This window comes from Esox lucius, chromosome 1 (assembly GCF_011004845.1).
Source record: "Esox lucius isolate fEsoLuc1 chromosome 1, fEsoLuc1.pri, whole genome shotgun sequence".
In the NCBI taxonomy this organism is placed as follows: domain Eukaryota; kingdom Metazoa; phylum Chordata; class Actinopteri; order Esociformes; family Esocidae; genus Esox; species Esox lucius.
In genome coordinates this window covers 6,619,467-6,643,127 of record NC_047569.1, presented here as the reverse complement: position 1 = coordinate 6,643,127, position 23,661 = coordinate 6,619,467, and the positions used below count along the sequence as shown (strand labels likewise).

General features: G+C 42.7%; 2 protein-coding genes across 2 annotated transcripts; one reads left to right on the top strand and one right to left on the bottom strand.

The window, feature by feature from the left end:
- Positions 1-3,381: 3,381 nt before the first annotated feature.
- On the top strand, positions 3,382-7,398 carry LOC105029345 (extracellular calcium-sensing receptor-like). The gene is made up of 10 exons (XM_020044143.2): positions 3,382-3,617; positions 3,804-4,086; positions 4,408-4,494; positions 4,589-4,696; positions 4,777-4,959; positions 5,038-5,418; positions 5,515-5,739; positions 6,175-6,298; positions 6,393-6,865; positions 6,955-7,398. Exons 1-10 carry the CDS (start codon positions 3,382-3,384, stop codon positions 7,396-7,398), a joined length of 2,544 nt encoding a protein of 847 aa, XP_019899702.1.
- A 9,495-nt stretch (positions 7,399-16,893) lies between these two features.
- On the bottom strand, positions 16,894-22,462 carry LOC105029339 (extracellular calcium-sensing receptor-like). Its single transcript, XM_010902656.2, has 11 exons — positions 22,230-22,462; positions 21,831-22,122; positions 21,405-21,647; positions 21,207-21,302; positions 20,169-20,484; positions 19,910-20,082; positions 19,549-19,779; positions 18,064-18,187; positions 17,780-17,973; positions 17,419-17,697; positions 16,894-17,322 (listed from the first exon to the last, which is right to left on the bottom strand). The coding sequence occupies exons 1-11, from the start codon at positions 22,460-22,462 to the stop codon at positions 16,894-16,896; spliced, it is 2,610 nt and encodes an 869-aa protein (XP_010900958.2).
- Between the last annotated feature and the right edge of the window lie 1,199 nt (positions 22,463-23,661).

Genomic DNA, 23,661 nt, shown 5'->3' with positions numbered 1-23,661 from the left:
CAACTAAGTTTTTACAATTGATGTTACAGGTGTTTTAAATTGTAGTTTTCCTCAAAGGATAGATGTTTTACATGTACTTGATCCTGGAAATGTAACATTGTATATCTGGAAATCTAACTGGAAATCTATTACATACAGTAGCGCTCAAAAGTTTGCATACCCTTGGAGAATTGATATTGTATGTACCATTTATAAAGAAAACATGAGTGAGCAGGCAAAACACGTCTTTTATTTCTTATGTGATTCACATTCAACTGTAGGTCATAACGGAATGGCACAACAAAAAAAATAAAAACCTGGCAACAAAGAAATAAATGAACTGATCTCTGTTCAAAAGTCTGCATACCCTTAGTTCTTAACCCTTGGTAGCCTATGGGGCTTTCGGCCGGATTTCACTACTGGGACATTTTGGGTCCTAGATTCATTTCTGTAACAGATACAACCTATTATGATGTATCCTGGTAATACCAACCCCTCTGGCTACAATAAAAACAAACAGACTTCTGGGTCACTATTTATAAAACTCATCTGTTTGAAAGGCAAAACAATTGTTTTCGGAAAACATTTCTGCCATTCAGCATCAAGATTTTTTTTTTAAAGCATTATGAGATTTTGTGTCAATGGTATTTCCTCATACTTTCATGCCTTAACTATCAAATTACACTGTAATTGGGTTGAAAATAATGAAATAATTATATAATATAAGGTAAAAAATAAAGGCACCCCCAAAAAATGTGGTTCTTCAACCTAGAAATGAAACACTATAACATGAAAGATTATAACCCAATATAACGGTTCCTTTAGGTGTAATTACACAAGAGTGTCTCGATGATATTAAGGTCGGGAGACTGTGATGGCCACTCCAGAAGCTTCACCTTTTTCTGTTGTAACCACTGGAGGGTCAACTTGGTCTTGTGCTTAAGGGTCATTGTCATGCTGGAGAGTCCAAAAGTATCCCATGTGCAGCTTTTGTGCAGAAGAAATCAAATTTTTGGGCATATTGTAACAGGCTTTTTTGTGGTATTGGCGCAGTAAAGGCATCTTTCTGGCAACTTGACCATGCAGCTCATATTTGTTCAAGTATCGTCGCATTGTGCTCCTTGAAACAACCACACCGTCTTTATCCAGAGCAGCCTGCATTTCTCCTGAGGTTATCTGAAGGGTTTTTCTTTGAATCCAGAACAATTCTTCTGCCAGTTTGGCTGAAATCTTGCTTGGTCTACCTGACCTTGGCTTGGTATCAAGAGATCCCTGAATTTTCTACTTCTTAAAAAGTTCAAGGAAGAACCACTTATAATAGATGAAAGGATTCTTGGACAAATGCTTAACAGCAAGTTCTGGGAATTTTTTTTTTACTGAAATAGGGATCCTTTGCAGCATAACACATAGAGCGTTCTAGGAAGAACTAATTTGGCACAAAATCGTTATTTGTAGAACCATTCACACCATGTTTTGGAAATAACTGATTAAGAGGTCCATGGTAGAAATATTCATACAGGACCCATCATCCACCCAACTTTGCAGAACCCTAAATCAAGGGGTCTAGGTAGAGTCTTCTGGAAATAATTATATCTCACATCAAATGGGTTCTGCAATAGTGACAAATTGAAGATCTGTGATTCTAGTAAGCTCAATTGAGGGTACAGTGCCATCCACAATTATTGGCACAGTTGATAAAGATAAGCAAAAATCCTATGAAAAAAAGTAATGTTGTTGTTTGATCTCATGAGAGAAATCTGTCCTTTATTTGAGTTAAACATTTTCAAAGAAAAACACATTCCTGATCCAGAAAAAAAATCTGAATCCTGTCATTATTTGCATGTTTAGAAATTCTTACAAACCAATAGATGTTAAAATGTTTTTTCTTTGAACAGATTTACCCCAGTTAAATGATAGGTATCTCTCATATTTTAAGAGTAAGATCAGGCAACTAAACAAAGAATGACATTTTTTAATAGGCACCAAAACTGTTCTAAAATCCTTCATTTTCCTCTGGAGGATCTCAGTGATACAGCTGTCTTAGTGTTGTTCACGCTCACCATCATGTTTTCATTATCACCTGAACAGTTCCTCCATCGAGAGAGGTTTACCCTGGGACATCTTGTTATGACCCTTTTAATTGAGCAGAGCTAGTCTCAGGGATGTATTAGGAGAGAGAAGAGGGAGCTGTTGCCTGGAGCACCACCACACAGTGCCTCACTAATCCCCCCCCTACTCTTCTCTGTCTCACAAAGGGAGGTATTAGCGAAGAGGAGCCCAACTGGAGCCTGAGGCGACACAACACTTATTCTCCCTGTTTATCTATCGCTCTCCCTCTTTGTCTCATATAGCCACCAGCACTAGTCCTAATGATCAGTTCCCAAACAACACTGCAGATTATCACGCAAAATGGGTACCTAATGATTTCTTCCTCCACAGATGTACAGCTGCTTTTGAAACCCACATTTTGTCTCTCGGCCCCTGTTCTTTTACTGGGCTCAAAAGCACTAGTCCCCTCCTCACAAACATACAGGAATGGCCTGGATCCAATTTCATAGTGAAATATTTCCCTAGCTGAGGAGCAAGTCGACGGCAGGTCCTCATCTCTGTTCCTTCCCTTGAGAGACTCCGAGGTAGCTGTGACAGCTGTGTTTTAGCAAATCCAATTGTCAGGAACCCCCCAACCCCCCCCCCCCCGAGACACCCGTTGTCAGTGTGTGTAGATGAGTGGTCAAAGATGTACAGTCGTTACCTGTCTTCAGGGAGAAGAGGTGAGCCATCCTGTCGTTGTTGTAAGTTCAACTGGTTTCCCACTCAGACACAATGGTGTTTGTCTCCTGTCTCAATCCATTACAGTCAAATGTGCACTCTCAGTTGCTAGTCATTGCCACCACCCGCTGTGAAACTCGGCGATGCTCTCATTCCATTGATTTGTATCCCTGGTGAGAGAGGACCTACATCTGTCATGGGGCGTGACCTGAGCCGGGGGTTAAGACATGTAGGCAGCATATAAAGACGACTCTTGCCATGAGCTAGACTGACTTAGCTTGACCCACGCTGTGAGTGTTCGGCATCGATGTATCTCTCTGGCAGCCTTGCAGTTGGATGTAGGTGTTGTGTGGACACAGATTATGGTATTTTTCAATAGAAAGTGTTTTCTGAAACTGGAGGCAACATGGTGGTTACTGTTGGGGGGTAATGATCGTCTTTGCTGGAGGGCCTGTATTGTAAAGCGAAGAACCAACGATGGAGGATCAAGTGTTGATTTAATAATGTATCTTTACTGTGAGGTATAAAACGTCAAATTGAATGGTTGATTTTGTTAGGTGTACAGTATAGAAACTGTTATATAGATTTTTTAAGTTGTGGTATCCGAGGTAAAGGTGCTGGTGCGCTGGCAGTATGAAGAGTTCAGGGTTTCTTTGTGGGATCGTTCTATGCTTGGAGCTCCTTTACCTTGTCCCTGCCGAACCACAGCCTGAGCCTCTGCAGTGTAGCCTGATAGCGGGTGCCTCCGCCCTGCCTGTACTGCAAAGGACCGGGGATGTGAAGCTGGGGGGCCTCTTCTCCCTCCATGACATGGTTCTTGAGGCTGATCTCTCCTTCACATCCAAACCAGTGTCCACACACTGTTCCAGGTGAGCATTTCCGACTGGAGCCATCGATATTTGTCTACATATTTTATGGGGACACACATAAATAGCAATTTATCATTTCCAAGTGAGCCCTAATGATACAGCTTAAAGGAGGAAAATATAAATGAAATAAGGATAACAAAAATGTATTCGATTTAGGACTTATCCCCATGCCTCTATCCCGTGTAGGTTTAACTTGCGGACATACCGCTGGATGCAGACAATGCTATTTGCCATCGATGAGATCAACAGAAATGATCATCTGCTCCCTAACATCACTCTAGGATATAAAATCTATGACTCCTGCAGCGCTTCATTCCATGCCCTGAGGGCTTCCATGGAACTAATGGGGGGAGTGGAAGAAGGATGGGAAAGGTCTTGTCGTGGCATGGTTCCAGTGGTCATCGGGGATGGAAGCTCCACTCTCTCTGTGGCGGTGGCCCGGTTTCTGGGAGTCTTCCACGTTCCTCAGGTGGGCAGAACAGAAATATCAAATACCTGTTGAACTTCAGGTTTCCAGTCTTAGAAAAAAATAAATAGGGATTTTCAGAAGTCCCCATGACATAATCTATTGAGTACACTTTATGGTTCCTGGTAGAATGGTTCTTCTTCAAAGCTAGAATAATTTTGTCTATCAAGTAGAAGTCTTCCCACGTCGGGCTCTACATGGAATACAAACTTTTTCGACCTGGAATCATACATGGTTCTATTTGGATCTAACAAGTGTTCTTCTAAGGGATATATATAATTTCTCTCTCCCTCTCTCACTCTCTCTCTTTATTTGTCTAACCAGGTCAGCTATTTCTCCAGCAGTTCATCCCTCAGTAACAAGGCAGAGTTTCCTTCTTTTCTTAGGACCATTCCTAGCGACATGTTTCAGGTGACTTTTCATTCCATTCTTCTGTCTTGAAGTGATCAAATCTAATCAATAACAATTAAGTGTGGGGACGAAGCTAATCCCTGTCTGATTCCAGGTGAATGCTTTGGTGCAGCTCATCCAGCACTTTGGCTGGACTTGGGTGGGCGTGGTCGTCGGTGATGATACATACCTCCTTGAGGGAGCCCAGATATTTTCAGAGGAGGTTTGTTATATGTATTAACAATATGTCATGTTAATATGACTGAAAGTGTGTGTTTAAGTGTCAGTGGTGATATTTTTTAGGTCCAGAAGGTCAGTGTCTGCATGGCCCTGCATGAAATCATTCCCAGAAACCACACGGCAGGCGCAATGGCTTCCATTGTGGCCCGTATACGGTCCTCTGGGTCTCGAGTGGTTCTGGTGTTTGCCCTGGAGCATGATACTGTAGCCCTGTTTGACGAGGTTCTGCAGCAGGGCCTGATCGGGGTTCAGTGGTTGACCAGTGAAGCCTGGACCACAGCCTTTGTCCTCTCCACCCCTTCCCGCTTCCTCCCTATCCTCCAGGGCTCATTAGGCTTTGCCATCCGTCGCCTTGTGCACCTGCCTGGGCTACAGGAGTTCCTGCTCCACTTGAACCCCTTGAACCCAGACACCCCCAAGGACCCGTTCTTACCCATCTTTTGGGAGGAGGTGTTTGGGTGTAGCCTGCAGGGTGCTCAGGGTGGAAGTGTTCCAGGGTTCAAACCTCTATGCACTGGGTCTGAGAAGTTGGAAAATGTGAGGAACATTTTCTCTGATGTTTCTCAGCTGAGAGTAACCTATAATGTGTATAAGGCAGTTTATGCCGTTGCTCACGCACTGCAGGCGATTAAAAACTGTGAGAAAGGAAGAGGGACATTCCCTCTGCAGAACTGCCCAGATACTGACAGCCTACAGCCATGGCAGGTACTGAGCACTGCTTGACTGCTTGACTCAAGTGTTTATCAAGAAAAGGTGCTCTTTTTACATATTCTGAATATACGCCCCAATGTCTCTCCTCAGCTCCTGCAGTACCTGAAGCATGTGGAGTTCTTTAACTTGTATGGTGATGAGATTAAGTTCGATAAGAATGGCGACCCAGCTGCTGTGTATGACCTATTAAACTGGCAACTCGGGGCCAACGGTCAGGTGGAGTTTGTCACCGTGGGGACATATGACGAGAGCCTGGGCACAAAGAAACTCCACATTCAGGAGGAAGACATCATCTGGAACAGAAACCAGACAACAGTAAAGAACATATAGAACTCTGAACAGTTAACCCTTTAAAAAAAATTATTACAAGTATGACACTTGCAATGTCAGGAATTGGAATTGATTCCCAGAGGTAGCAAACAAAATCAATGTATGCACTCCACTAAGTTACTCTGGATAAGAGTTCAACATTACTTAAATGTAAATGTTCTCAAAAAGATCTATGCTTTTCAGATTTCCTTTGGAGTCCAGGTTATTTAATGTGATTTGGAGACAAGGACAGTTAATAAAATATATCCAACTGAGATGTTAAATGTTTATTTATGAAACTGCTTTGATATTTTAACTTCCCATTTCCTCCATATGCAGTTTGATTTTCATTTTTTTAAGTCTGCTCTTGCGTATGCATGTGCAAGTATGTGTGTGTGTGTTTCATTTTAACTAATGTATTTTAACCCCCCCACCCCCCAGATCCCTGTTTCAGTGTGCAGTAACAGCTGTCCGCCAGGCACTCGCAAGGCACACAGGCCTCACTTCCCTGTCTGCTGCTTTGACTGTGTGGTCTGTACAGCAGGAGAGATCAGCAATCAGACAGGTAGGATGAGTTCACCTTACAGTCTGCGTGGATGTTTGCTGTAATCCTTCCGCTACACTAACGCAACATATATGGTATTCTGTATGTTATCCAGATGCTACAGAGTGTGTGCGTTGCCTCCCTGAGTTCTGGTCCAACGAGGGGCGGACAGCCTGCAACCACAAGGAGGTCGATTTCCTGTCCTATGGTGACATCATGGGTATCACCCTGCTTACCGTGGCCCTCCTGGGGTCCCTTTGCACGGCCACGGTCATCCTCATATTCGCCTGTCACTGTGCCACTCCTATCGTCAGGGCCAACAACTCTGAGCTGAGCTTCCTGCTCCTCTTCTCCTTGGCTCTGTGTTTTCTATGTTCTCTAACTTTCATTGGCCGGCCCTCTGAGTGGTCCTGTATGCTGCGTCACACAGCTTTTGGCATCACCTTCGTCCTCTGCATTTCTTGTGTTCTGGGGAAAACACTAGTGGTATTGATGGCCTTCAGGGCTACACTTCCAGGAACTAATTCCATTAAATGGTTCAGACCTCCGCAGCAGAGAGCCATCATCACCCTCTGCACTCTGGCACAGGTAGACACACCTTATTTAAACCCAGTCATTCTTGTCATGTCCTGGTTGGAGTGTAAGGCATCAACAGAACGTTAACTATTGTCCACCAGGTAGTGATCTGCTCTGTGTGGCTGGCTGTGGCCCCTCCTACTCCACGCCGGCTGACGACACATGAAAGTGACCTCGCGATCCTTGTATGCGATGAGGGGTCGGCCCTGTGCTTCTCCCTTGTGCTGGGCTACATCGGCCTGCTGGCCTCCCTCTGTCTGCTTTTAGCCTTCCTGGCCAGGAAACTCCCAGACAACTTCAACGAGGCCAGGCTCATCACCTGCAGCATGCTGATATTCTGTGCCGTGTGGGTGGCCTTTGTCCCCGCCTACATCAGCTCTCCTGGGAAGTATTCCACGGCTACGGAGGTGTTTGCCATCCTGGCCTCCAGTTACGGCCTGCTGGCCTGCCTCTTTCTTCCCAAGTGCTACATCATCCTGCTGAGGCCTGAGAAGAACACACGGACACACCTCATGGCCAAGTCTGTACCTGACAACAGGTTCTAGTAGTGGACTTGTGTCATTTATTTTGTGGAGATTGTAGCATGAGGTCATATTTATTCAAACAAAAGGAAATTTTAAATGTAGATGTGAATCCAAATATTCCTTAAGTTTTGCACTTACTGCTTGAGGAAACTTCACCTTTCTCTGTCCACCACAGAAGGGTGCTGTTGTGTGTACTCTGAGTCTGTTGTAATCCCAGATTCTCTATTCTTTCCATATATCCTCATTAAGAATGTGGATATATGGAGAGGTGTATAGATCTTACACATGGCTCTTTTTAGTTTGCTCAAAGATGTAACTGCAGTCTGAAATTAATACCTGACTTTCACCCCCCAGGCTTCATATTTAATAGGATTGAATGGATTTAATAAACAAAGATGTACAATATTGCTTAAAAGGAGGAATATGTCCATTTATTCTGCCCTGTGAGATCAGAAAACACTATAATATACCGGCATTAATAGTTGAATAATTGTGTTTTATAAAGTCAATCCACCAGAAATGATTTTGAGTGCACATAAAAATTATGAACAATGGCAGTTTGGGGCAAGCGAAATCCCTGTTGTTTCCTGATTGATACTTTCTGAAACAGTACCGTATACTAAACTTGACCAGAGAAAATTGTTAGCGTTAAAAACTTTTTTACAGTATTTGAAAGCTGGTCAATCAAAAGTGGAAGTTAAAACACAATAACAATTGCACGTTTATTTGTAATAAACACTGGTCTCCATACAGAGACAAACCGAATATCCTACCATGTGAACTGTTGTTGTTGCTTCAATTCAACCTACCTTCCACATGGACAGTAAACACTACATAGGCCTACAGCCCCTTCAACTCTCTGACTGAGGATCAGGGAGAGACACAACCACTTCTCCCTGGAGACAGGCTGTTTTGGCTATAGCCCTGCAGGCTAAAACATGCCAGAGTGATAAGTGGAGGCCAGAGTCTTGGGGCTCTCACTGCTGTGACAGGCTGTCTTTGGATCATTAAACTCAACTCTGTTCGAGCAGTTTCATATAAACATGTCTGGCTGTCTGTGCAAAAACAAACAGAAATGGCAATTATTTTCCACTTGAACGTTGCCACCCTGCTGCAATCGATCAGCCAACCCTAACTGATCTGTTTTGTTATTCCTGGATCAAACACGATGGAAGGATATGACACCCTCAGGGGTCCTTGGGGCCCTGCAGAGGGAAGGGGAAGCTCCCAGTTATGGTTAAATAGTGGCACAAAATACAATGTGTTGACTATATCCTTTGATAAAGTTCTGTATTGACCTCTTCTATACTTGTATTCATATTATATCACTCCTGATTTGCCATCCCTTTTGAATGCCTATAGGACAATTTCTGTGGAAAATCCATAAATAAAAAGGCAGATTGTGTATGCATCACCTCAAGTGAGATTGCATGGCTGTTTATACACTTTATATGTGAGACAAGGGCCTCCTAGGCGGAGCAGCAGTCCAAGACACTTTTTTGTAGCACCAAGCTGATCACCACTGCCAATGTTTGTTTCTTGACTGTTCTACAAGCTGACGAGTGGCCTCATGGGCTTTGCTTTTGGCCAGCATTGCCTTGAACAGAGGAAGGCATCCTCAGCAGGGATTTAATGATCTAAAAACTGCCTCAGCTTGGGCACCTGTAAAGCTAATTGAAGTTGTAAGCAAGTGACTGAGCGGGCCCTTATTCACATTAACTTGCATGACTTCCTGTTAGAGAGAAAAAAGATAACAGTAAAAAAGGTTATGAATGATATTTTGGAAAAAAGTTAATTTACTTCAATTTCTAGGAGGAAGGATTAATTTGTTATTTAACTCTTCTAAATCCATTTCAAGTTCTAGGAATTAGACAGATCTAGATACAATAGCAAATAACTAAAAGTGGGAAAAATAAGAATGTGGTGTAAGGGGACAAAAAAGGGAAAAAAACACATTAAGTCGAAAAAAGAAAATTGTGGCATACTAAATTCAACTGTGTTCCCTATGTTCAAGAATAGTTCAAGGCCTGGATTCAATCAGAAAGCAGGTTACAGGCTTTGCAACTTTCCAGACAATTTCCGATTCAGCTGTGAAATACAGCATGTACAGTAATTGTACCGACATTGCCTATAAAAGCCAAAAATGCCAATATCCTGGTTTCAGATTAAGTCCAGATGCAAATGTTTCTAGAAATGAACTCATGAGAGTCTGATATACCTTTGTCATTGATACACATCATTTCATAAGACACAAGGCATTTATTAGCAATTCCTTTTTGCCTTGATGCAGACAGTCTTTTAACGGAATAGCAATCTAGCCTGGCAGAAGTTTTATCTTACATTTTTAACATGATTACAGCCTCCCCTACGTTCTGTTCAAGACAGGTGGTCTACGCACCATAAACGGTAAACAGATCTAGTCCCCATGTTTTCAATAGGATTTGATTTACACTAAAATGCTGAAACATTGTTATGCAGCAAGGTTTCCTTATTGATAGTGCACGTTTCTAACTGTTATATTTGCCTCCCTCTAGAAACAGTCTTTATGGTTAATTGAACATTAAGAATCTCTTTCATAATGATCTCTTAAGAGACCTTTGCTCTGCCTTTAGATGCTTTGTGTGGCACGTGTGTGTGCGGGTGTGTGTGCATGCACAGATAGTGTACCACAAATGTGCTCAAATCCAGGAATGTCAAAGTTTACATCACCAGTAGAGGGCAATGATGCCCCAGAGTTATCCAACATCAAAAGCAAGAATTCACAAATTTACAATATTGGACTCATAAACCCTTTCCAGATTTCTAACATAAACCAGAAAACATTGTCAGTGGAGCACCCAAACTATTAGCAACAGTACACATGAATGTGAATTGTCAAAAGGTTATTATTTTAATTGACAGGACATTAGGAAGAAAAGGGAAGGAAAAGTTGGGGAGGAAGGGCACATATAGTCTGTCAAACCGAGGCTCAAACCCTCATGTGACTACGGCACTTTAGTGGTTAGGATTAAATAAGAGGGATACGAGGTCAAAAAAAGGTGAGAGAATGTATCAGATCATTACATCCCAGTGAGCAAAATGTTGGAGGTCTTTAGCAAAATTATTTTTTATTTTGCCTTTGAATGTACAGTTCATATATATCTTCTCTGAACATTAAATGGACAACTTCATGAAACATGAAATAGGGATGGGCATAGTTATTTTTATATAAAAAATTTAGTTTTGTATTTCAATATTTGTGTAAGAATTCATTTTTGCTAAGGAGTAAAACTTGCTTTTTCTAACAAAAATTTAAATTCCAATCTCATGCAATGACATTTATTATGTATTTCAAATATCCAAATACTGTTTGAATATATCACCTGAACAATACAATCATGTCCAGTTAACCTAAAAAAATTAAAAGGGCATAATTTAAGGAATCATCAAAAATCATTGAACAAAAGTAAATACATTATATTTTCATTTAATTTAAGAAAAAAGAACTGCAGTTATTCTACTCTTTTCAAGAGGTTTAGAACTGGAAGAAATTATGTTCAGATTAAACCAGCCCATGGAATATAACCAACAGATCACTTCAGTTACATTAACATTCTCAGTAATAGTTACAGTAATATTTCTGGAATTCTCTTGTAAGATACAGTGACCTCCATAAGTACTGGGACCGTAAAGTCATTTTTAAAATTTCTGCAAAAATGTGTGCTACAGCAAGGAGTCCCCTCACGTGTGTGTGGATTATCACTCTGGTGCTATAGCTTCGAAGGGAGGTGTTTGTAGCTTGCGTATTCCATGGCCCTAAATATTACTAGTGGGCCCTGGTGCTCCTGTGGGATGTCTGCTTTAGGCATTCAGTGTTCTGCCTTGAGATGGTAGTGACCCTTACTGTGTTATATTGAGGGACCAGCCGAAAGAGAACTTTAAATTATGACTATAACCTTAATTCCCAGAGGGAGTAAAAACCTTATGGGCCCCTTTTCTTTCTCAGTCGCAATTATGATTGGGTCTGAGTTAGTATTGTCTGGTCTGAGCTGCATTCTTATAGCTTAGGTGCGGATGCTCCCCACCGACTCATACCTGTTTTGCCTTAAGGAATGACTGTATTCCTTTTCAGGTTTTGTGTGCAAGAGTGTGCAAATCTCCTACTATGTTTTACCATGATCCTTCCCCCGGGGAACCAAGGTTATAGTCACATACACAATGTCTTTGCTTCTTGGAACGGTTCATGTTTGCCCATGTAGATAAAAGAGATATACAGCATATTCTTGGTTTGTTCTCCCGCAGAGATGTAACCCTATATTTACTTTTCCCACTAGAGTTGTAATGATAAGTCTAACCCACGGTATGGGACATACTGCAGTTTGAGGGTCATGGTACGGTTTTGGTACAATGTAAAAATCTATTGTCAGCAGATCACTGTTTAGTTTAAAAACAGAGAAGTTTCAACACCGATACAGGAAGTGAACTAATGGATGTTGGGAGCACAATCCAAATAAATGCAAAATCTAAACAAGGTGTGCACCAAATGTGGGTACTACCTGTTGTAACATGGCTGCTTGAATGCATTGGGGAGAAAAAGCATTTCCATGTTGTTCCAGGAACAGTGATACTAGTGATCAACATTTTTGAGGTGTTTAGCGTAGGCTACTTTCATCAAGCAGCGGTGACATACAGTTTATCAACAACTCTCTGTCCATCAACGAGAAAGCAAAAATGCTGCTTTCTCGTTGATGGAGTTTCAAACAAAGCTGGCGGATTCTACAATGTTGGTTTAACAAAACCGCCCTTTTAAATCCCACTTTTAGAACGAATTGTTCCTCCTTGAGTTAAAATAGTTCCACTGCCATCACCTCTGTCTGTTGTCCTTTGTTAAGACTTTATGGTTATTATTTGTATGATGTTCTTTCCAGCACTGACCTTTACCGACAACTAATTAATTGATTAGAATGCAGTTAATACTAAACTGTGTGGTTGGAAGGGAACATCAACTCAAACCTCTAATGTGCTGCCAAGTGGTTAATACACTTATAATGAACATCCTACCGCGTGACTGAGCCGGGCCTGTGTCTACGCTTGTGGGAGGCTTCTCCCAAAGCCATTAGTCCCTAAATACACATGTGCAATGCACAATGCGAACAGCATGGAGAGAGAAAAATCGGAACAGAAATGGTTGAGATGGCGGGAGTGTGTCATATAGGAAGGGCAGAGAGAAAAAAAAATGCGTGAGAGAGTTTATGAGAGCGTGAGATTCGGTGACGCACAAACTGTAGCCCTGTCGGCTTGTTAATACATTGTTTATGGCACACGGTTTGCACTGCGCTCCATGCTCAGTTGTGCAGGACTGTAAATGCTGACCAGATGTGTTCAAGGGCTAGTTGGCGTGTAATTACAGAAAAAAGGAGTTAAAAGATGTTGACCTGGCAATGTAATTTCTGTTCAAATGAGTTTTAAACTGGGAGGGGGGGGGGTTCCTGAATAATATTCTGGAATTATGTATTTTATTGAGGTAGGCTCTTCCAGTATTGATATTGGAACTGTAAATGTTTTGTAGTGGCTAAAAGGTAGAATCAGCTGAATAACAGCCACGAGCAGCACCACAGATGTTGATAAAGCAACAGTCTCTGAGCATGAACACAAGTTAACTTTAGAAGACTGGACAAACCTAAGAGTCTGGTTCCTCTTCAGGAGGAACAGTGTGGTTTTCGTCCAGGCCGTGGAACACTGGACCAGCTCTATACCCTCTACGGGGTGTTGGAGGGTTCATGGGAGTTTGCCCAACCAATCCACATGTGTTTTGTGGATTTGGAGAAGGCATTCGACTGTGTCCCTCGCGGCATCCTGTGGAGGGTGCTTCGGGAATATGGGGTCCTGGGTCCTTTGCTAAGGGCTGTCGGGTCCCTGTACGACCGAAGCAGGAGCTTGGTCTGCATTGCCGGCAGTAAGTCAGACTTGTTCCCAGTGCATGTTGGACTCCAGCAGGGCTGCCCTTTGTCAACGGTTCTGTTCGTAATTTTTATGGACAGAATTTCTAGGAGCAGCCAGGGGCCGGAGGTTGTCAGGTTTGGGGACCACACAATTTCGTCTCTGCTCTTTGCAGATGATGTTGTCGTGTTGGCCCCTTCAAACCAGAACCTTCAGCATGCACTGGGATGGTTTGCAGCCCAGTGTGAAGGAGGAGTGGGGAGGAGAATCAGTACCTCCAAATCCGAGGCAATGGTCCTCAGTCGGAAAAGGGTGGTTTGCCCACTTCAGGTTGGTGGAGAGTGCCTGCCTCAAGTGGAGGAGTTTAAGTATCTAGGGGTCTTGTTCATGAGTGAGGGAAGGATGGAACGGGAGATTGACAGACGGATCGGTGCAGCTTCTGCAGTAATGCGGTCGATGTATCGGTCTGTCGTGGTGAAGAAAGAGCTGAGCCGCAAGGCGAAGCTCTCGATTTACCGGTCAATCTACGTTCCTACTCTCACCTATGGTCATGAGCTTTGGGTCATGACCGAAAGGACAAGATCCCGGATACAGGCGGCCGAAATGAGCTTTCTCCGCAGGGTGGCTGGGCGATTCCTTAGAGATAGGGTGAGAAGCTCAGTCACCCGGGAGGAGCTCAGAGTAGAGCCGCTGCTCCTCCACATTGAGAGGGGTCAGCTGAGGTGGCTTGGGCATCTGTTTCGGATGCCTCCAGAACGCCTTCCTGGGAAGGTGTTTCGGTCCCGTCCCACCAGGAGGAGACCCCGGGATAGACCTAGGACACGCTGGAGGGACTATGTCTCCCGGCTGGCCTGGGAACGCCTCGGAGTCACCCCGGAAAAGCTGGAGGAAGTGTCTGGGGAGAGGGAAGTCTGGGCATCTCTGCTTAGACTGCTGCCCCCGCGACCCGGCCCTGGATGAAGCGGAAGAAGAAGATTCATTGTTAGTGTTTCAGTGTTTGATTAACATTATATAGGCCCAGAGATACATGTTGCAGTACTAACAAAAATACCTGGGTAAAACCTGTAGGCTTCTGCTTTCTCCGTGTTGATTGATAGCAAAGCAACACACATTTTTTTTCTGGGTTCACATTCCTTACAAGCTTTGTACACATTTCTCATTTGTTTAGAACCCTGATATTGAAAATTTCAGGCAGTTTTTCTTGACTTAATTCATGCCACACTCATTTTCTGAATAGCATCAAATATGTCATGCATATGGCAGGGTTTGAATATATCTTTTACCCAAACTCTTTTATATGGTGCTTGTCTATTTGCAATGGAAGCGAAAAGACTTGTCAGTATCAGTGTAAAAAGTCAGTGTAAGTATATTCAAGCGTATTTTTCTCATTAATCTATACACAATACTCAATACTGAATAAAGGAAAATTAGGGGAAGGTTATAAAAGTGCTATAGCATTGAATGTATGGAATGTTCTCAGGAACACAGGGGTGTCCATTATTGTGAAGTGAAAGAAGTTCAGAACTACCAAGATTATTGTTAAATTGCTTTGCTCTGCCATTATGGGGTATTTTGTGTGGTTTGTCAGTAACAAATGGTAATAAATTATTAATTCTATCATACAATGTCTATTAAACAATGTCTGTTAGTCAATGAAATGTGGTGAAAGTGAAGGGGTCTAAATACTTTCCAAATGCACTTAAGGTAAAACAGCTAATATTTAATAAAATATCTTAAGATACTGTTTCTTTCATCTATTTAAACTGGCAGTGTTCGCTGCATACAGGTTGAATACTTAGAAAGTAAAACCTTTCTTTCTTTCATACAAATATTTCCCAAAATGAAACCCACCATACAGTCTTTTATTTTGGCTGTCTGTGTTTTAAAATAAAATGTAAACAGACCAAAATTACAATACCATTTGTAATTCAATAAAATTTGAGAATTGGTTAGGGATTTGAATACTTTTGTAAGACACTGTATACAGCATGTATACAGTATATTATTCTTTAACTTTTTTAATGGGTTTAACCTGTATAATGTTTGGAAACAGAGATAAACATATAGCATTTATTGCATCAACCCCTCCATTATGGACCACTTATCACATTCTCCATTCCACCAAACCAAAGAAATTCAAAAAAGAAAACATCCTTAATCATCATTCAGAGGTTTGGGTCAGCATCTGCTCACTGCAGAAGTGAACTTCATTGCCCTCCATCAAAGTTCAGCATTTCGAGGAAGCAATAATTGCTGATCCCTCCCACCTCGGCCACCCACTGTTTCAAAGCAGGCTGTGGGCAGGCAGGCATTACTGGTCATCAAGACCCAAACATCCTACCACCTGATGAGCTTCTTTCTCCGTGCTTTGGAAGTTAACAAAAGGCCATCAGTCCCAAAGTGACCAACATGAAAACCACCTTCACAGATAACTAAACAGATGGACTATACTGCAGCTAAAGGCCTGTGTAAGTGTAAATTCCTTGTTGAATAAAGGTGATTCTGATTCCAATGTTCTTGGGTCTCTGTGGTATTTAAACTTAATCTTGACTCCAAGTTGATCTTAACTCCAGCTCCCCAGAATGACTAACTCCATGCCGAACACTGTCTGCATCTGTCATTTCGCTGACTGGAAATTCATCAACTGTGAAATGTGTTTCTGTGCCTAAGCTGTCTTTCGTCAAGATCCTCTCTTAACCAATCCTTCTTCCATGGGTTTTCTTTCATCTTGAGCGTGCTGAAAGACTATTACAGTAGAACAGAACATCACAAAGACAGTAGCTTTCATCCAAGATACGAACATTCAATAGGGCCATTCACCTGGACTTAGTGTCCACCATTTCTTCTATTGTACTCATACACCAGGGCCTCCTAATGGCTTAGAGATAATGCGTGATTATGTCCCTGAAAGCTTCTTGGACCCTGAATTCCGCTTCTGTACCTAACATTGTTATCTAATGTAATCTAATACACATACTATATTAGAGAAAGTGGGAATCTTGGAAATGCAGACTGTCTGTCTCTGTGGGCAGGGACTCTTGTGGTGGTACTACTGTGTGAAGTTACTTTTATTTGATGCTGAATAGGCTACAGAGCCGGTGGAAAATGAGGAAGGTTTGTGCATCTGTCAGGCTCTGTGTTTGAAAGGCAATGGAGAGATGGAGAGTGTTCTACCAATGAGGGGTTTCCACACTGGTAGACAATCACTAGAAAGGGCCTGTTTTGAATTTAGTGTACGTTGATGGACAAGCCGGCACGCACCGTTACATGTACTGAGAGTCAAAATAAATATATGTGGTGGGCTGTCAGGCCTGTCAAGAATTTCAGGCACAATGCTACTTCAGCCTAGAATAGGTATTATATATTTTGGTTTAGACATGTTTCATTCTGACACATAAGAACTCATCTTTTTTCTGTATGTATTAACAAAGTAATAGTGAGGGTAACATTAATTTAATGCGTTCAAACACAATTGACATAAAATGTGTGATTTCCATTTATGTCTAAATCACAACATAAGTATTTGCAAGTTAATTCCATACATTTAATTGTAATTTATTTTCTGTATTGGTACATCAAGTGTTTTTTTGTTGTTTTCTATTTGGCCATCAGGTATTTCTTGGTGTTTTTGTCAGGTTTCAGGAGGATAATGTAACACTTTGGAGCAAACAAACAAAACAGCAGCCCAAAGCTGGAAGCCAGAATGGCAAAAATCTCTACGGCAACTGTGTACTTCCCAGGAGAGCTGACATAGGCTGGGACAAAGGCCACCCACACTGCGCAGAAGATGAGCATGCTGAAGGTGATGAACTTGGCCTCGTTGAAGTTGTTCGGAAGTTTCCTGGCCAAGAAGGCTAAAAGCAGACAGAGCGAGGCCAGCAGGCCGATGTAGCCCAGCACCAGAGAAAAGCAGGCCATAGAGCCCACTGCACACTCCAGGACCACCATCGGCCCCCGACCCTCTCTGCCCACCTTCTTAGCAGGCCGTGGTGGAGATAGAGCTAGCCACAGCGCACAGATTAGCACCTTAAAGAGGAAAGGGTTGGAATGAAAAGCACATTTACCATAACGTCAAATTATATGGTTAGCGATGGAAACAATCACACAGAAATCGATGCACACCTGAATGAGTGTGCAGAGGGAGATGCCGATCCTCTGTTGGGTAGGGCTGAAGTATCTCATGAGGTTTTTCCCAGGCAAAGTGGCCCTGAAAGCCACCAGGACCACCAAAGTCCTGCTTAGGAGGCAGGAGATACAGAACACAAAGCTTATGCCAAAGAGGGTGTGCCTCAGTATGCAGGTCCATGGCTTCGGCCGGCCAATGAAAACCAGCGCGCACAGGAAGCAGAGCTTCAGTGACAGAAGGAGCAGGAAGCTGAGCTCAGAATTGTTAGCCTTCACCTGGAATGAAACATGATGTCATTATTAGTATGACTGAGTAATTTTGTTTATCTCAAGGATGTAATAATTGAGTTTCATTCACCAGGGCCGTGTGGCGGTAGTAGAGGAATGTGGCCAGGGCCCCGGCTGTGAGCATTGCCCCAGATACTGAGATAACAGACAGAACCATTCCCATGGTGTCACTGTACGAGAGAAAGTCCACCAGCTGGGGGACACATTCCGTCCGATTAGGATTAGACCAGAACTGCTCAGGACACTTGCTACACTCAAATGACCCTAAAAGAAAAGAAAGGAACATCCTCAATAAGCACCACTGAGGTTTGAAGCAAGAAGTATCATTTGGAAGTGGAAACTTTGATAGAGTACCTGTTGCTGTACTGATCTCTCCCTCAGCACATGGCAGACAGTCAAAACAGCAAACAGGCTTTCCCTTCTGTACAGCCTGCCTGGTACCAGGGGGGCAGGGAGCACTACACAATGAAACAGGGACCTGCCAGAAAGGGGGGGCACACCTTCATTACACTCATACACACAGACACACATACACAGATTAGCGCACCAAGCCTGTCTGTGGAGGTATCTGACTGCACTAATGTATGTTTTTGTCTGAGACAATATTTCTGTTGTTCTAATTCAAAAGCATTCTATTGGCTTTGTCTGCTTCATAGTGATGAATTCAATACTCTCTCTTTACTCTTTAAAAATATATAGATTTAGGATAAATCTATAAACCATGTTCCCTGCTGGTGGGAACAAGATACAACAATAATGAACTGTTTATGCATGGAAATTATCTGTTTTGAATTTTGCACGGCATGGTGTGGGTAGCAAATCATCCTCTTTTTGCCCTAATGGCATCAGAAATATGGGCTACACATATCGAAATAGAGAGGCACTGTAATGTTTTAATGGGTAATCTTTTCTCCGGTAGAAATGTAACCACTAGGCAGATTGAAGGACAAATACAAGAGTGAAGACAAAAGACAAAATGTTAATAATAAATGAAAAATTAAATCTTTATTACTCTGATTTATTAGGAATCCTGATTTCCCTTCTAGGAAAACATGTCATTGACAGGGAGTCATCTGATGTCAACACTGTGTAATAAGACTGTTATTGGGACCACTTCAGTACAGGTTGGAATCTACCAACAGGGCCAGTGGCCTCAGGTATAAAGGGGACACCTGAGTAATTGGTTTGTCCAAAAGTGTTTCCTAAAGACCTCTCAGCGCTGGAATAAGCGTATCCATAATAGTGGCCTTACTCTTGCAAGATGAGATCAGCTGTAGCAACATTTGTATTCAGCAATTCCATTATCCCTCACTTTTCTGAGCTCAGCCAGTAACTTTGCCTGGTGAAGATGAAGTCACCGAACAAAGGGACTTTGTTGCTACCCGATCTGTACGATAGACCTTTAGCTCCCCTTTCACCTGAGGCACCCGATAGCCCTTCAACCATCCATGCTCTGATGACAGTCTGAGAAAAGCGTTGCCCTGTTATTTGTCTTTTTCGCGCAAGCTATGTTAGACAAGTATAAGATATAACATATTCAGCCGTTCTAAAGCAAAATTCAAGGAATGTGTCACTGGGCGAAGTGACATCACAATTACCAAGTCTCCTACAATGTATTTTACACTATATAAAATGGTTAAATCATAAAAAATGGATTTGACTTACTGTGTACGGATACAGATACAGAAGTCTGCCAGGTACCAGAGCACTAGAATTTCTTTGGTCATTAGGACCAATAGGCTTGCCATAACAGTAAATGTGTGAATGGAAGAATGCACACACACACACACACACTCACACACAGTCCCCTCTCACTAAACCAAACTAAACTGTTCTCACCTTATCTCCGCTGCCACAACCCCAAACCACTTTCTCCATGTCGATGTGAAACTTGCTGTTCGATTCCTGAGAAGACAGAAAATAACCAACGTGCACAAGTTCTGTCGTCCCCTCAGGGGTGACATGCCAGTTAATAATGTCATAAGAGGCAGGTGGGTCACCATTCTGGTCAAAGTGGAAAGATTCCTTCACAGGAGTTGTGGCCTTCACTGTCCTTAGATAATGGACAATCTCAAAGGGAAAAAGGCATTAGGTAGTTATAAGCAAGTGTGGCTTTGAGCTTTCAATATTAAATTATTCCATTGTTTTTACTGTATTTTGACTTAAAACATTAATAAAAATATCAAAATGGTATGGTCACCTGGCTTGGCTGAAGCTTCCTGATATCAGGGCACTTTCCCCCATTGAAGGGTCCCTCCCCTGGTTGACAGGCAACCATGTCCTGTATGGCGTAGGCGATGGCGTATACAGCCTTGTACACATTATAGGTGACTCTCAGTTGAGACACATCAGCATACAAGCTCTTCCCTATTCCTGGAATTGGCAGTTTTTATTTTAATGGGAACATTTCAGGACACAATAGTTGTAGGTGTCAAATCATATAAACTCTATTTCTTCACCTATGACCTCTGAGCCAGAGCACTGTCGCCTGGACGAGGGGTTCACTTTAAGGTCAAGCCCCAGAGAACACCCAAACATATCCTCCCAGAATTCTCTCAGGAAGGGGTCAGACTTCTGGTCTTCTCCATCGGGACGAAGGCGTGTCAGGAAAGGCCCCAGGCCAGGAATGTCAGCCTTCCGCAATGCAAATCCGATAGTCCCTGCAAGAGAGGGAAGGTTTTTGGGGGCAGCAAGACCGGTGTAGGTGATCCAGGCCTCTGTGGCGATCCACTGCTTATCTGTCACTTTCTGACGGACAACCTCTTCCAGCAGTGCCTGAATAATGAGATGATGAACTAGATAATAATAGTTGCAATACTTGTTTACATGTTTATTAATTAAGAAATTAATGCATCATTGGGAATCAAGACAGGTACAGTGGTATAACAAATACCTAAAGGTCATTTCAATAACCTTTTAACCTAATTGTCACACAATACCAAATGTTAGCTCAAGTAAATTTTTGACTGCAGTTAGAGTATTTGACTAAAAGTTTGGTAGATCCAACTGGCAATCAGTTGTTCTTTCCCTGAGCAAAGCAGTAATTACTATAATTGCTCCCAGGTTGTTGCTTTAAATGAGAATATGTTTTCAATCAACTTGCCTTGAAAATAAGGATATAAGATCATATTGTCCAAATTATATTGTCCAAAATGAATATCATCCATTTTTTATTTTTATTTAGCAGACATCCCTCTTTGAAAGAAATTGACAGAGTGATAGGGGTTAACTGTCTTGCTTAAAGACATAACAACAAAGGTTCACCATGCCCATTAGAGAAATTCATCCAGCAGCCTTTTTAGATGCACTTGTCTTTACATACTGCTACTTTGTTTGACAAATACAAATATAAAAGTAATTTCCTCAAACTGTTTCCTCAACATTTTTGTAGTGAAAATGTTGCAGGATATATTTTCGTCACCCAAAATGCAAATTTACATGGCCCTTGGAATTAATATCCATGACCTTTATCTATATTCAGACCTTTATTGGCTCACCTGTGCATCAGTTTGTATAGTGAATGTCACCACTACTTTCGCAGTGGATGTTCTTATGGTGTCTACAATTTGCCTGAGCTTTTTCTGATTTTGTACCTTGGGGATGACCATCCATGAGAAAGGGAAGAAAAATAAAGTCAGAGATGGACATTTAGAAAGGACAGTTTAGTCTTTGCTTGGGTAAAGAGATAAACGTACCTTGGGGATAACCTCTGAGTAAGCGACACAGACCCCAGATCCCTGAAGCTCCTGGAGGAGCAGCTGAACCCCAAACTTGCCATAATCATCATCCCCAGACACCAGCCCCACCCACACCCAGCCCAGCCGGCGAAGGAGCATGGCCATGCCTCGAGTCTGGTGGGCATCGCTCGGTACCGTACGGAAGAAAGAGGGGAACCTCCTGGTGTCACTCAAACACACACAGGTAGCAAGGTAACTCACCTGAGAGACAAACGGTGAGAAAAACAAAGAGGAAGAGAGATTACAAAATCGGTGATTTAATTTAGGGCAGAAAGAAGCAGAAAGAGGGAAGAGAATGTTAGATCGCTCAATACATATTGGTATTTCATTTTGAGGTGAGTCATCGTGTTGTTTCCTCTCCTGTAAACCAACGTCATGCCTCACCATGGGAAAATGAAATGGCCCAAGGGTCTGTGCCACCACAATGGAGGATGAGGACCGGGGATCCCCAATGATGACGGTCACCTCAGGGGTTATGCCACACTCTGTGCCCCCCACGGAGAGCTCCTGGCCGGTCACCATGGCTAGGGCTGCCCCCAGAGTGGTACCCTCTGCCAGGCATGTGTCAGCAGCCAGGTACCCCAGGGTGAGGTTAGGCAGGAGGGCTGGGTCACGGTTTATCTCCTGCACTGCAAATATCATAGTCTGTAGCCAGCGGTAAGAACGCTGGTTGAAACTGGCGGATAGAGGAGGAGAAGGCGAGAGGCAAGGTAACTGAACACACTTGTACACAAAAAAAGGTGACTCAAAGCTTTCCTTCCTATATGCTTAGGAGCTGCGTACATTGTACAGGTAGCATTTTCTTCAATACTTCTGAAGTCCTGCTCTGGCAGAGGGGCTCCATCATGGATGGGGAACAAGCCCCCAATCACCACATCTCCTGCCTGATAGACACTGCCCGAGACAGACTTGCCCATCAGCCAGCAGGACCTTTTTCCATTGTCAGCAGCCAACCCCCAGACAGACCCATGGACAGGGAGGAACCAAAGCAGCCACAGCCAGTCACAGTGGCACATCATCGGCAGAGCAAAGGCAGAGAGCTGGCCTGTACCGTTTCCTGAAGGAAAGAGACCATAGCAGGACCTGACAGAGAAAACACGTATTTGATAAAAGGACACATACAACATGGAAACCTATAATGAGAAATGTTAGTGACAACTCAGATAGGTATAATTTGTTTTAGCCCCATTAGATTTAGTCAGGTGGAGAGAAAATCAGTGTCCATCAGTTCAGTACCTCCTTCAAGAAAATGTGAACTTGAACGAGACAGAGGAGGGAAGGGGTAGTGGCTCATATAGGGAGAAATTTGCCCCAGGCTAAAAAACAAGCACATGGACACCAGGTGATGCTTCTAGGGGCAGGAGGGGGTTAACTGGGGTTTGTAATTGTTGGGATATTTTTTGAAAGCCAGTTAGGTTGAAGTAATTTACAGTGATGAAATTGGAAGACACAGTACCTATTTTTCAACAGCCTATTCTGGATCACTTAATAAGACATGTAATTGTTTCTCTTAAAAAAAGTTCAACCATTTATAACTGTGACGGTGCGAGTGCCAAGCGGCCGTAAAACTGAGGCAGTGGAAAGAAAAACTAAAACTCAAAGCAATGACAGTTCAAAACTTTGTGTATATCCTTTAGACTTGTAGCAACACAATAAACGCACCTCACGTTCAGGGAGACAGAAACAATAATCTGTGCTCTGCTGTGGCTAACAAACACAATATATACTAAACTAATGACTGAGTGGAAACAGGTGCGTCCTGGGGTGCGTTGCTGCCATCACTCTCCTGTGGGTGGTTTAATACATCGGCGAGGAGGAGGGTCGGAGAGGAAGAACTGTGGTGCCTCGCGGATCAGACGTCAAAATAACCATATACATCATACACTTCAGTAAGATTTCACACATTCTGATGTTATACAGTTTTTCTTAATCATACTACATCATTCTATGATTGCAGTCCATTCATTTACTTTGTTCCCATAAGTCCTTGCCCTAGCTAATTTGCCTCAGGGCAATCCTTATTGAAACAGGATGCATCTGAATCACATATGCTGTTCACCTGCCCTTTATTTAACTTAATGGAATGACTGAGCAACATTGTTCACTTGCAGAGTTGTTATCAGCCACAACTCAATGCAAACCGTAGACACGTGTTGAAGTGTAGCCACAAGTCTAAGGTGTAGTGTAGTACCTTTCTCAGAGAATTAGAGTGAGA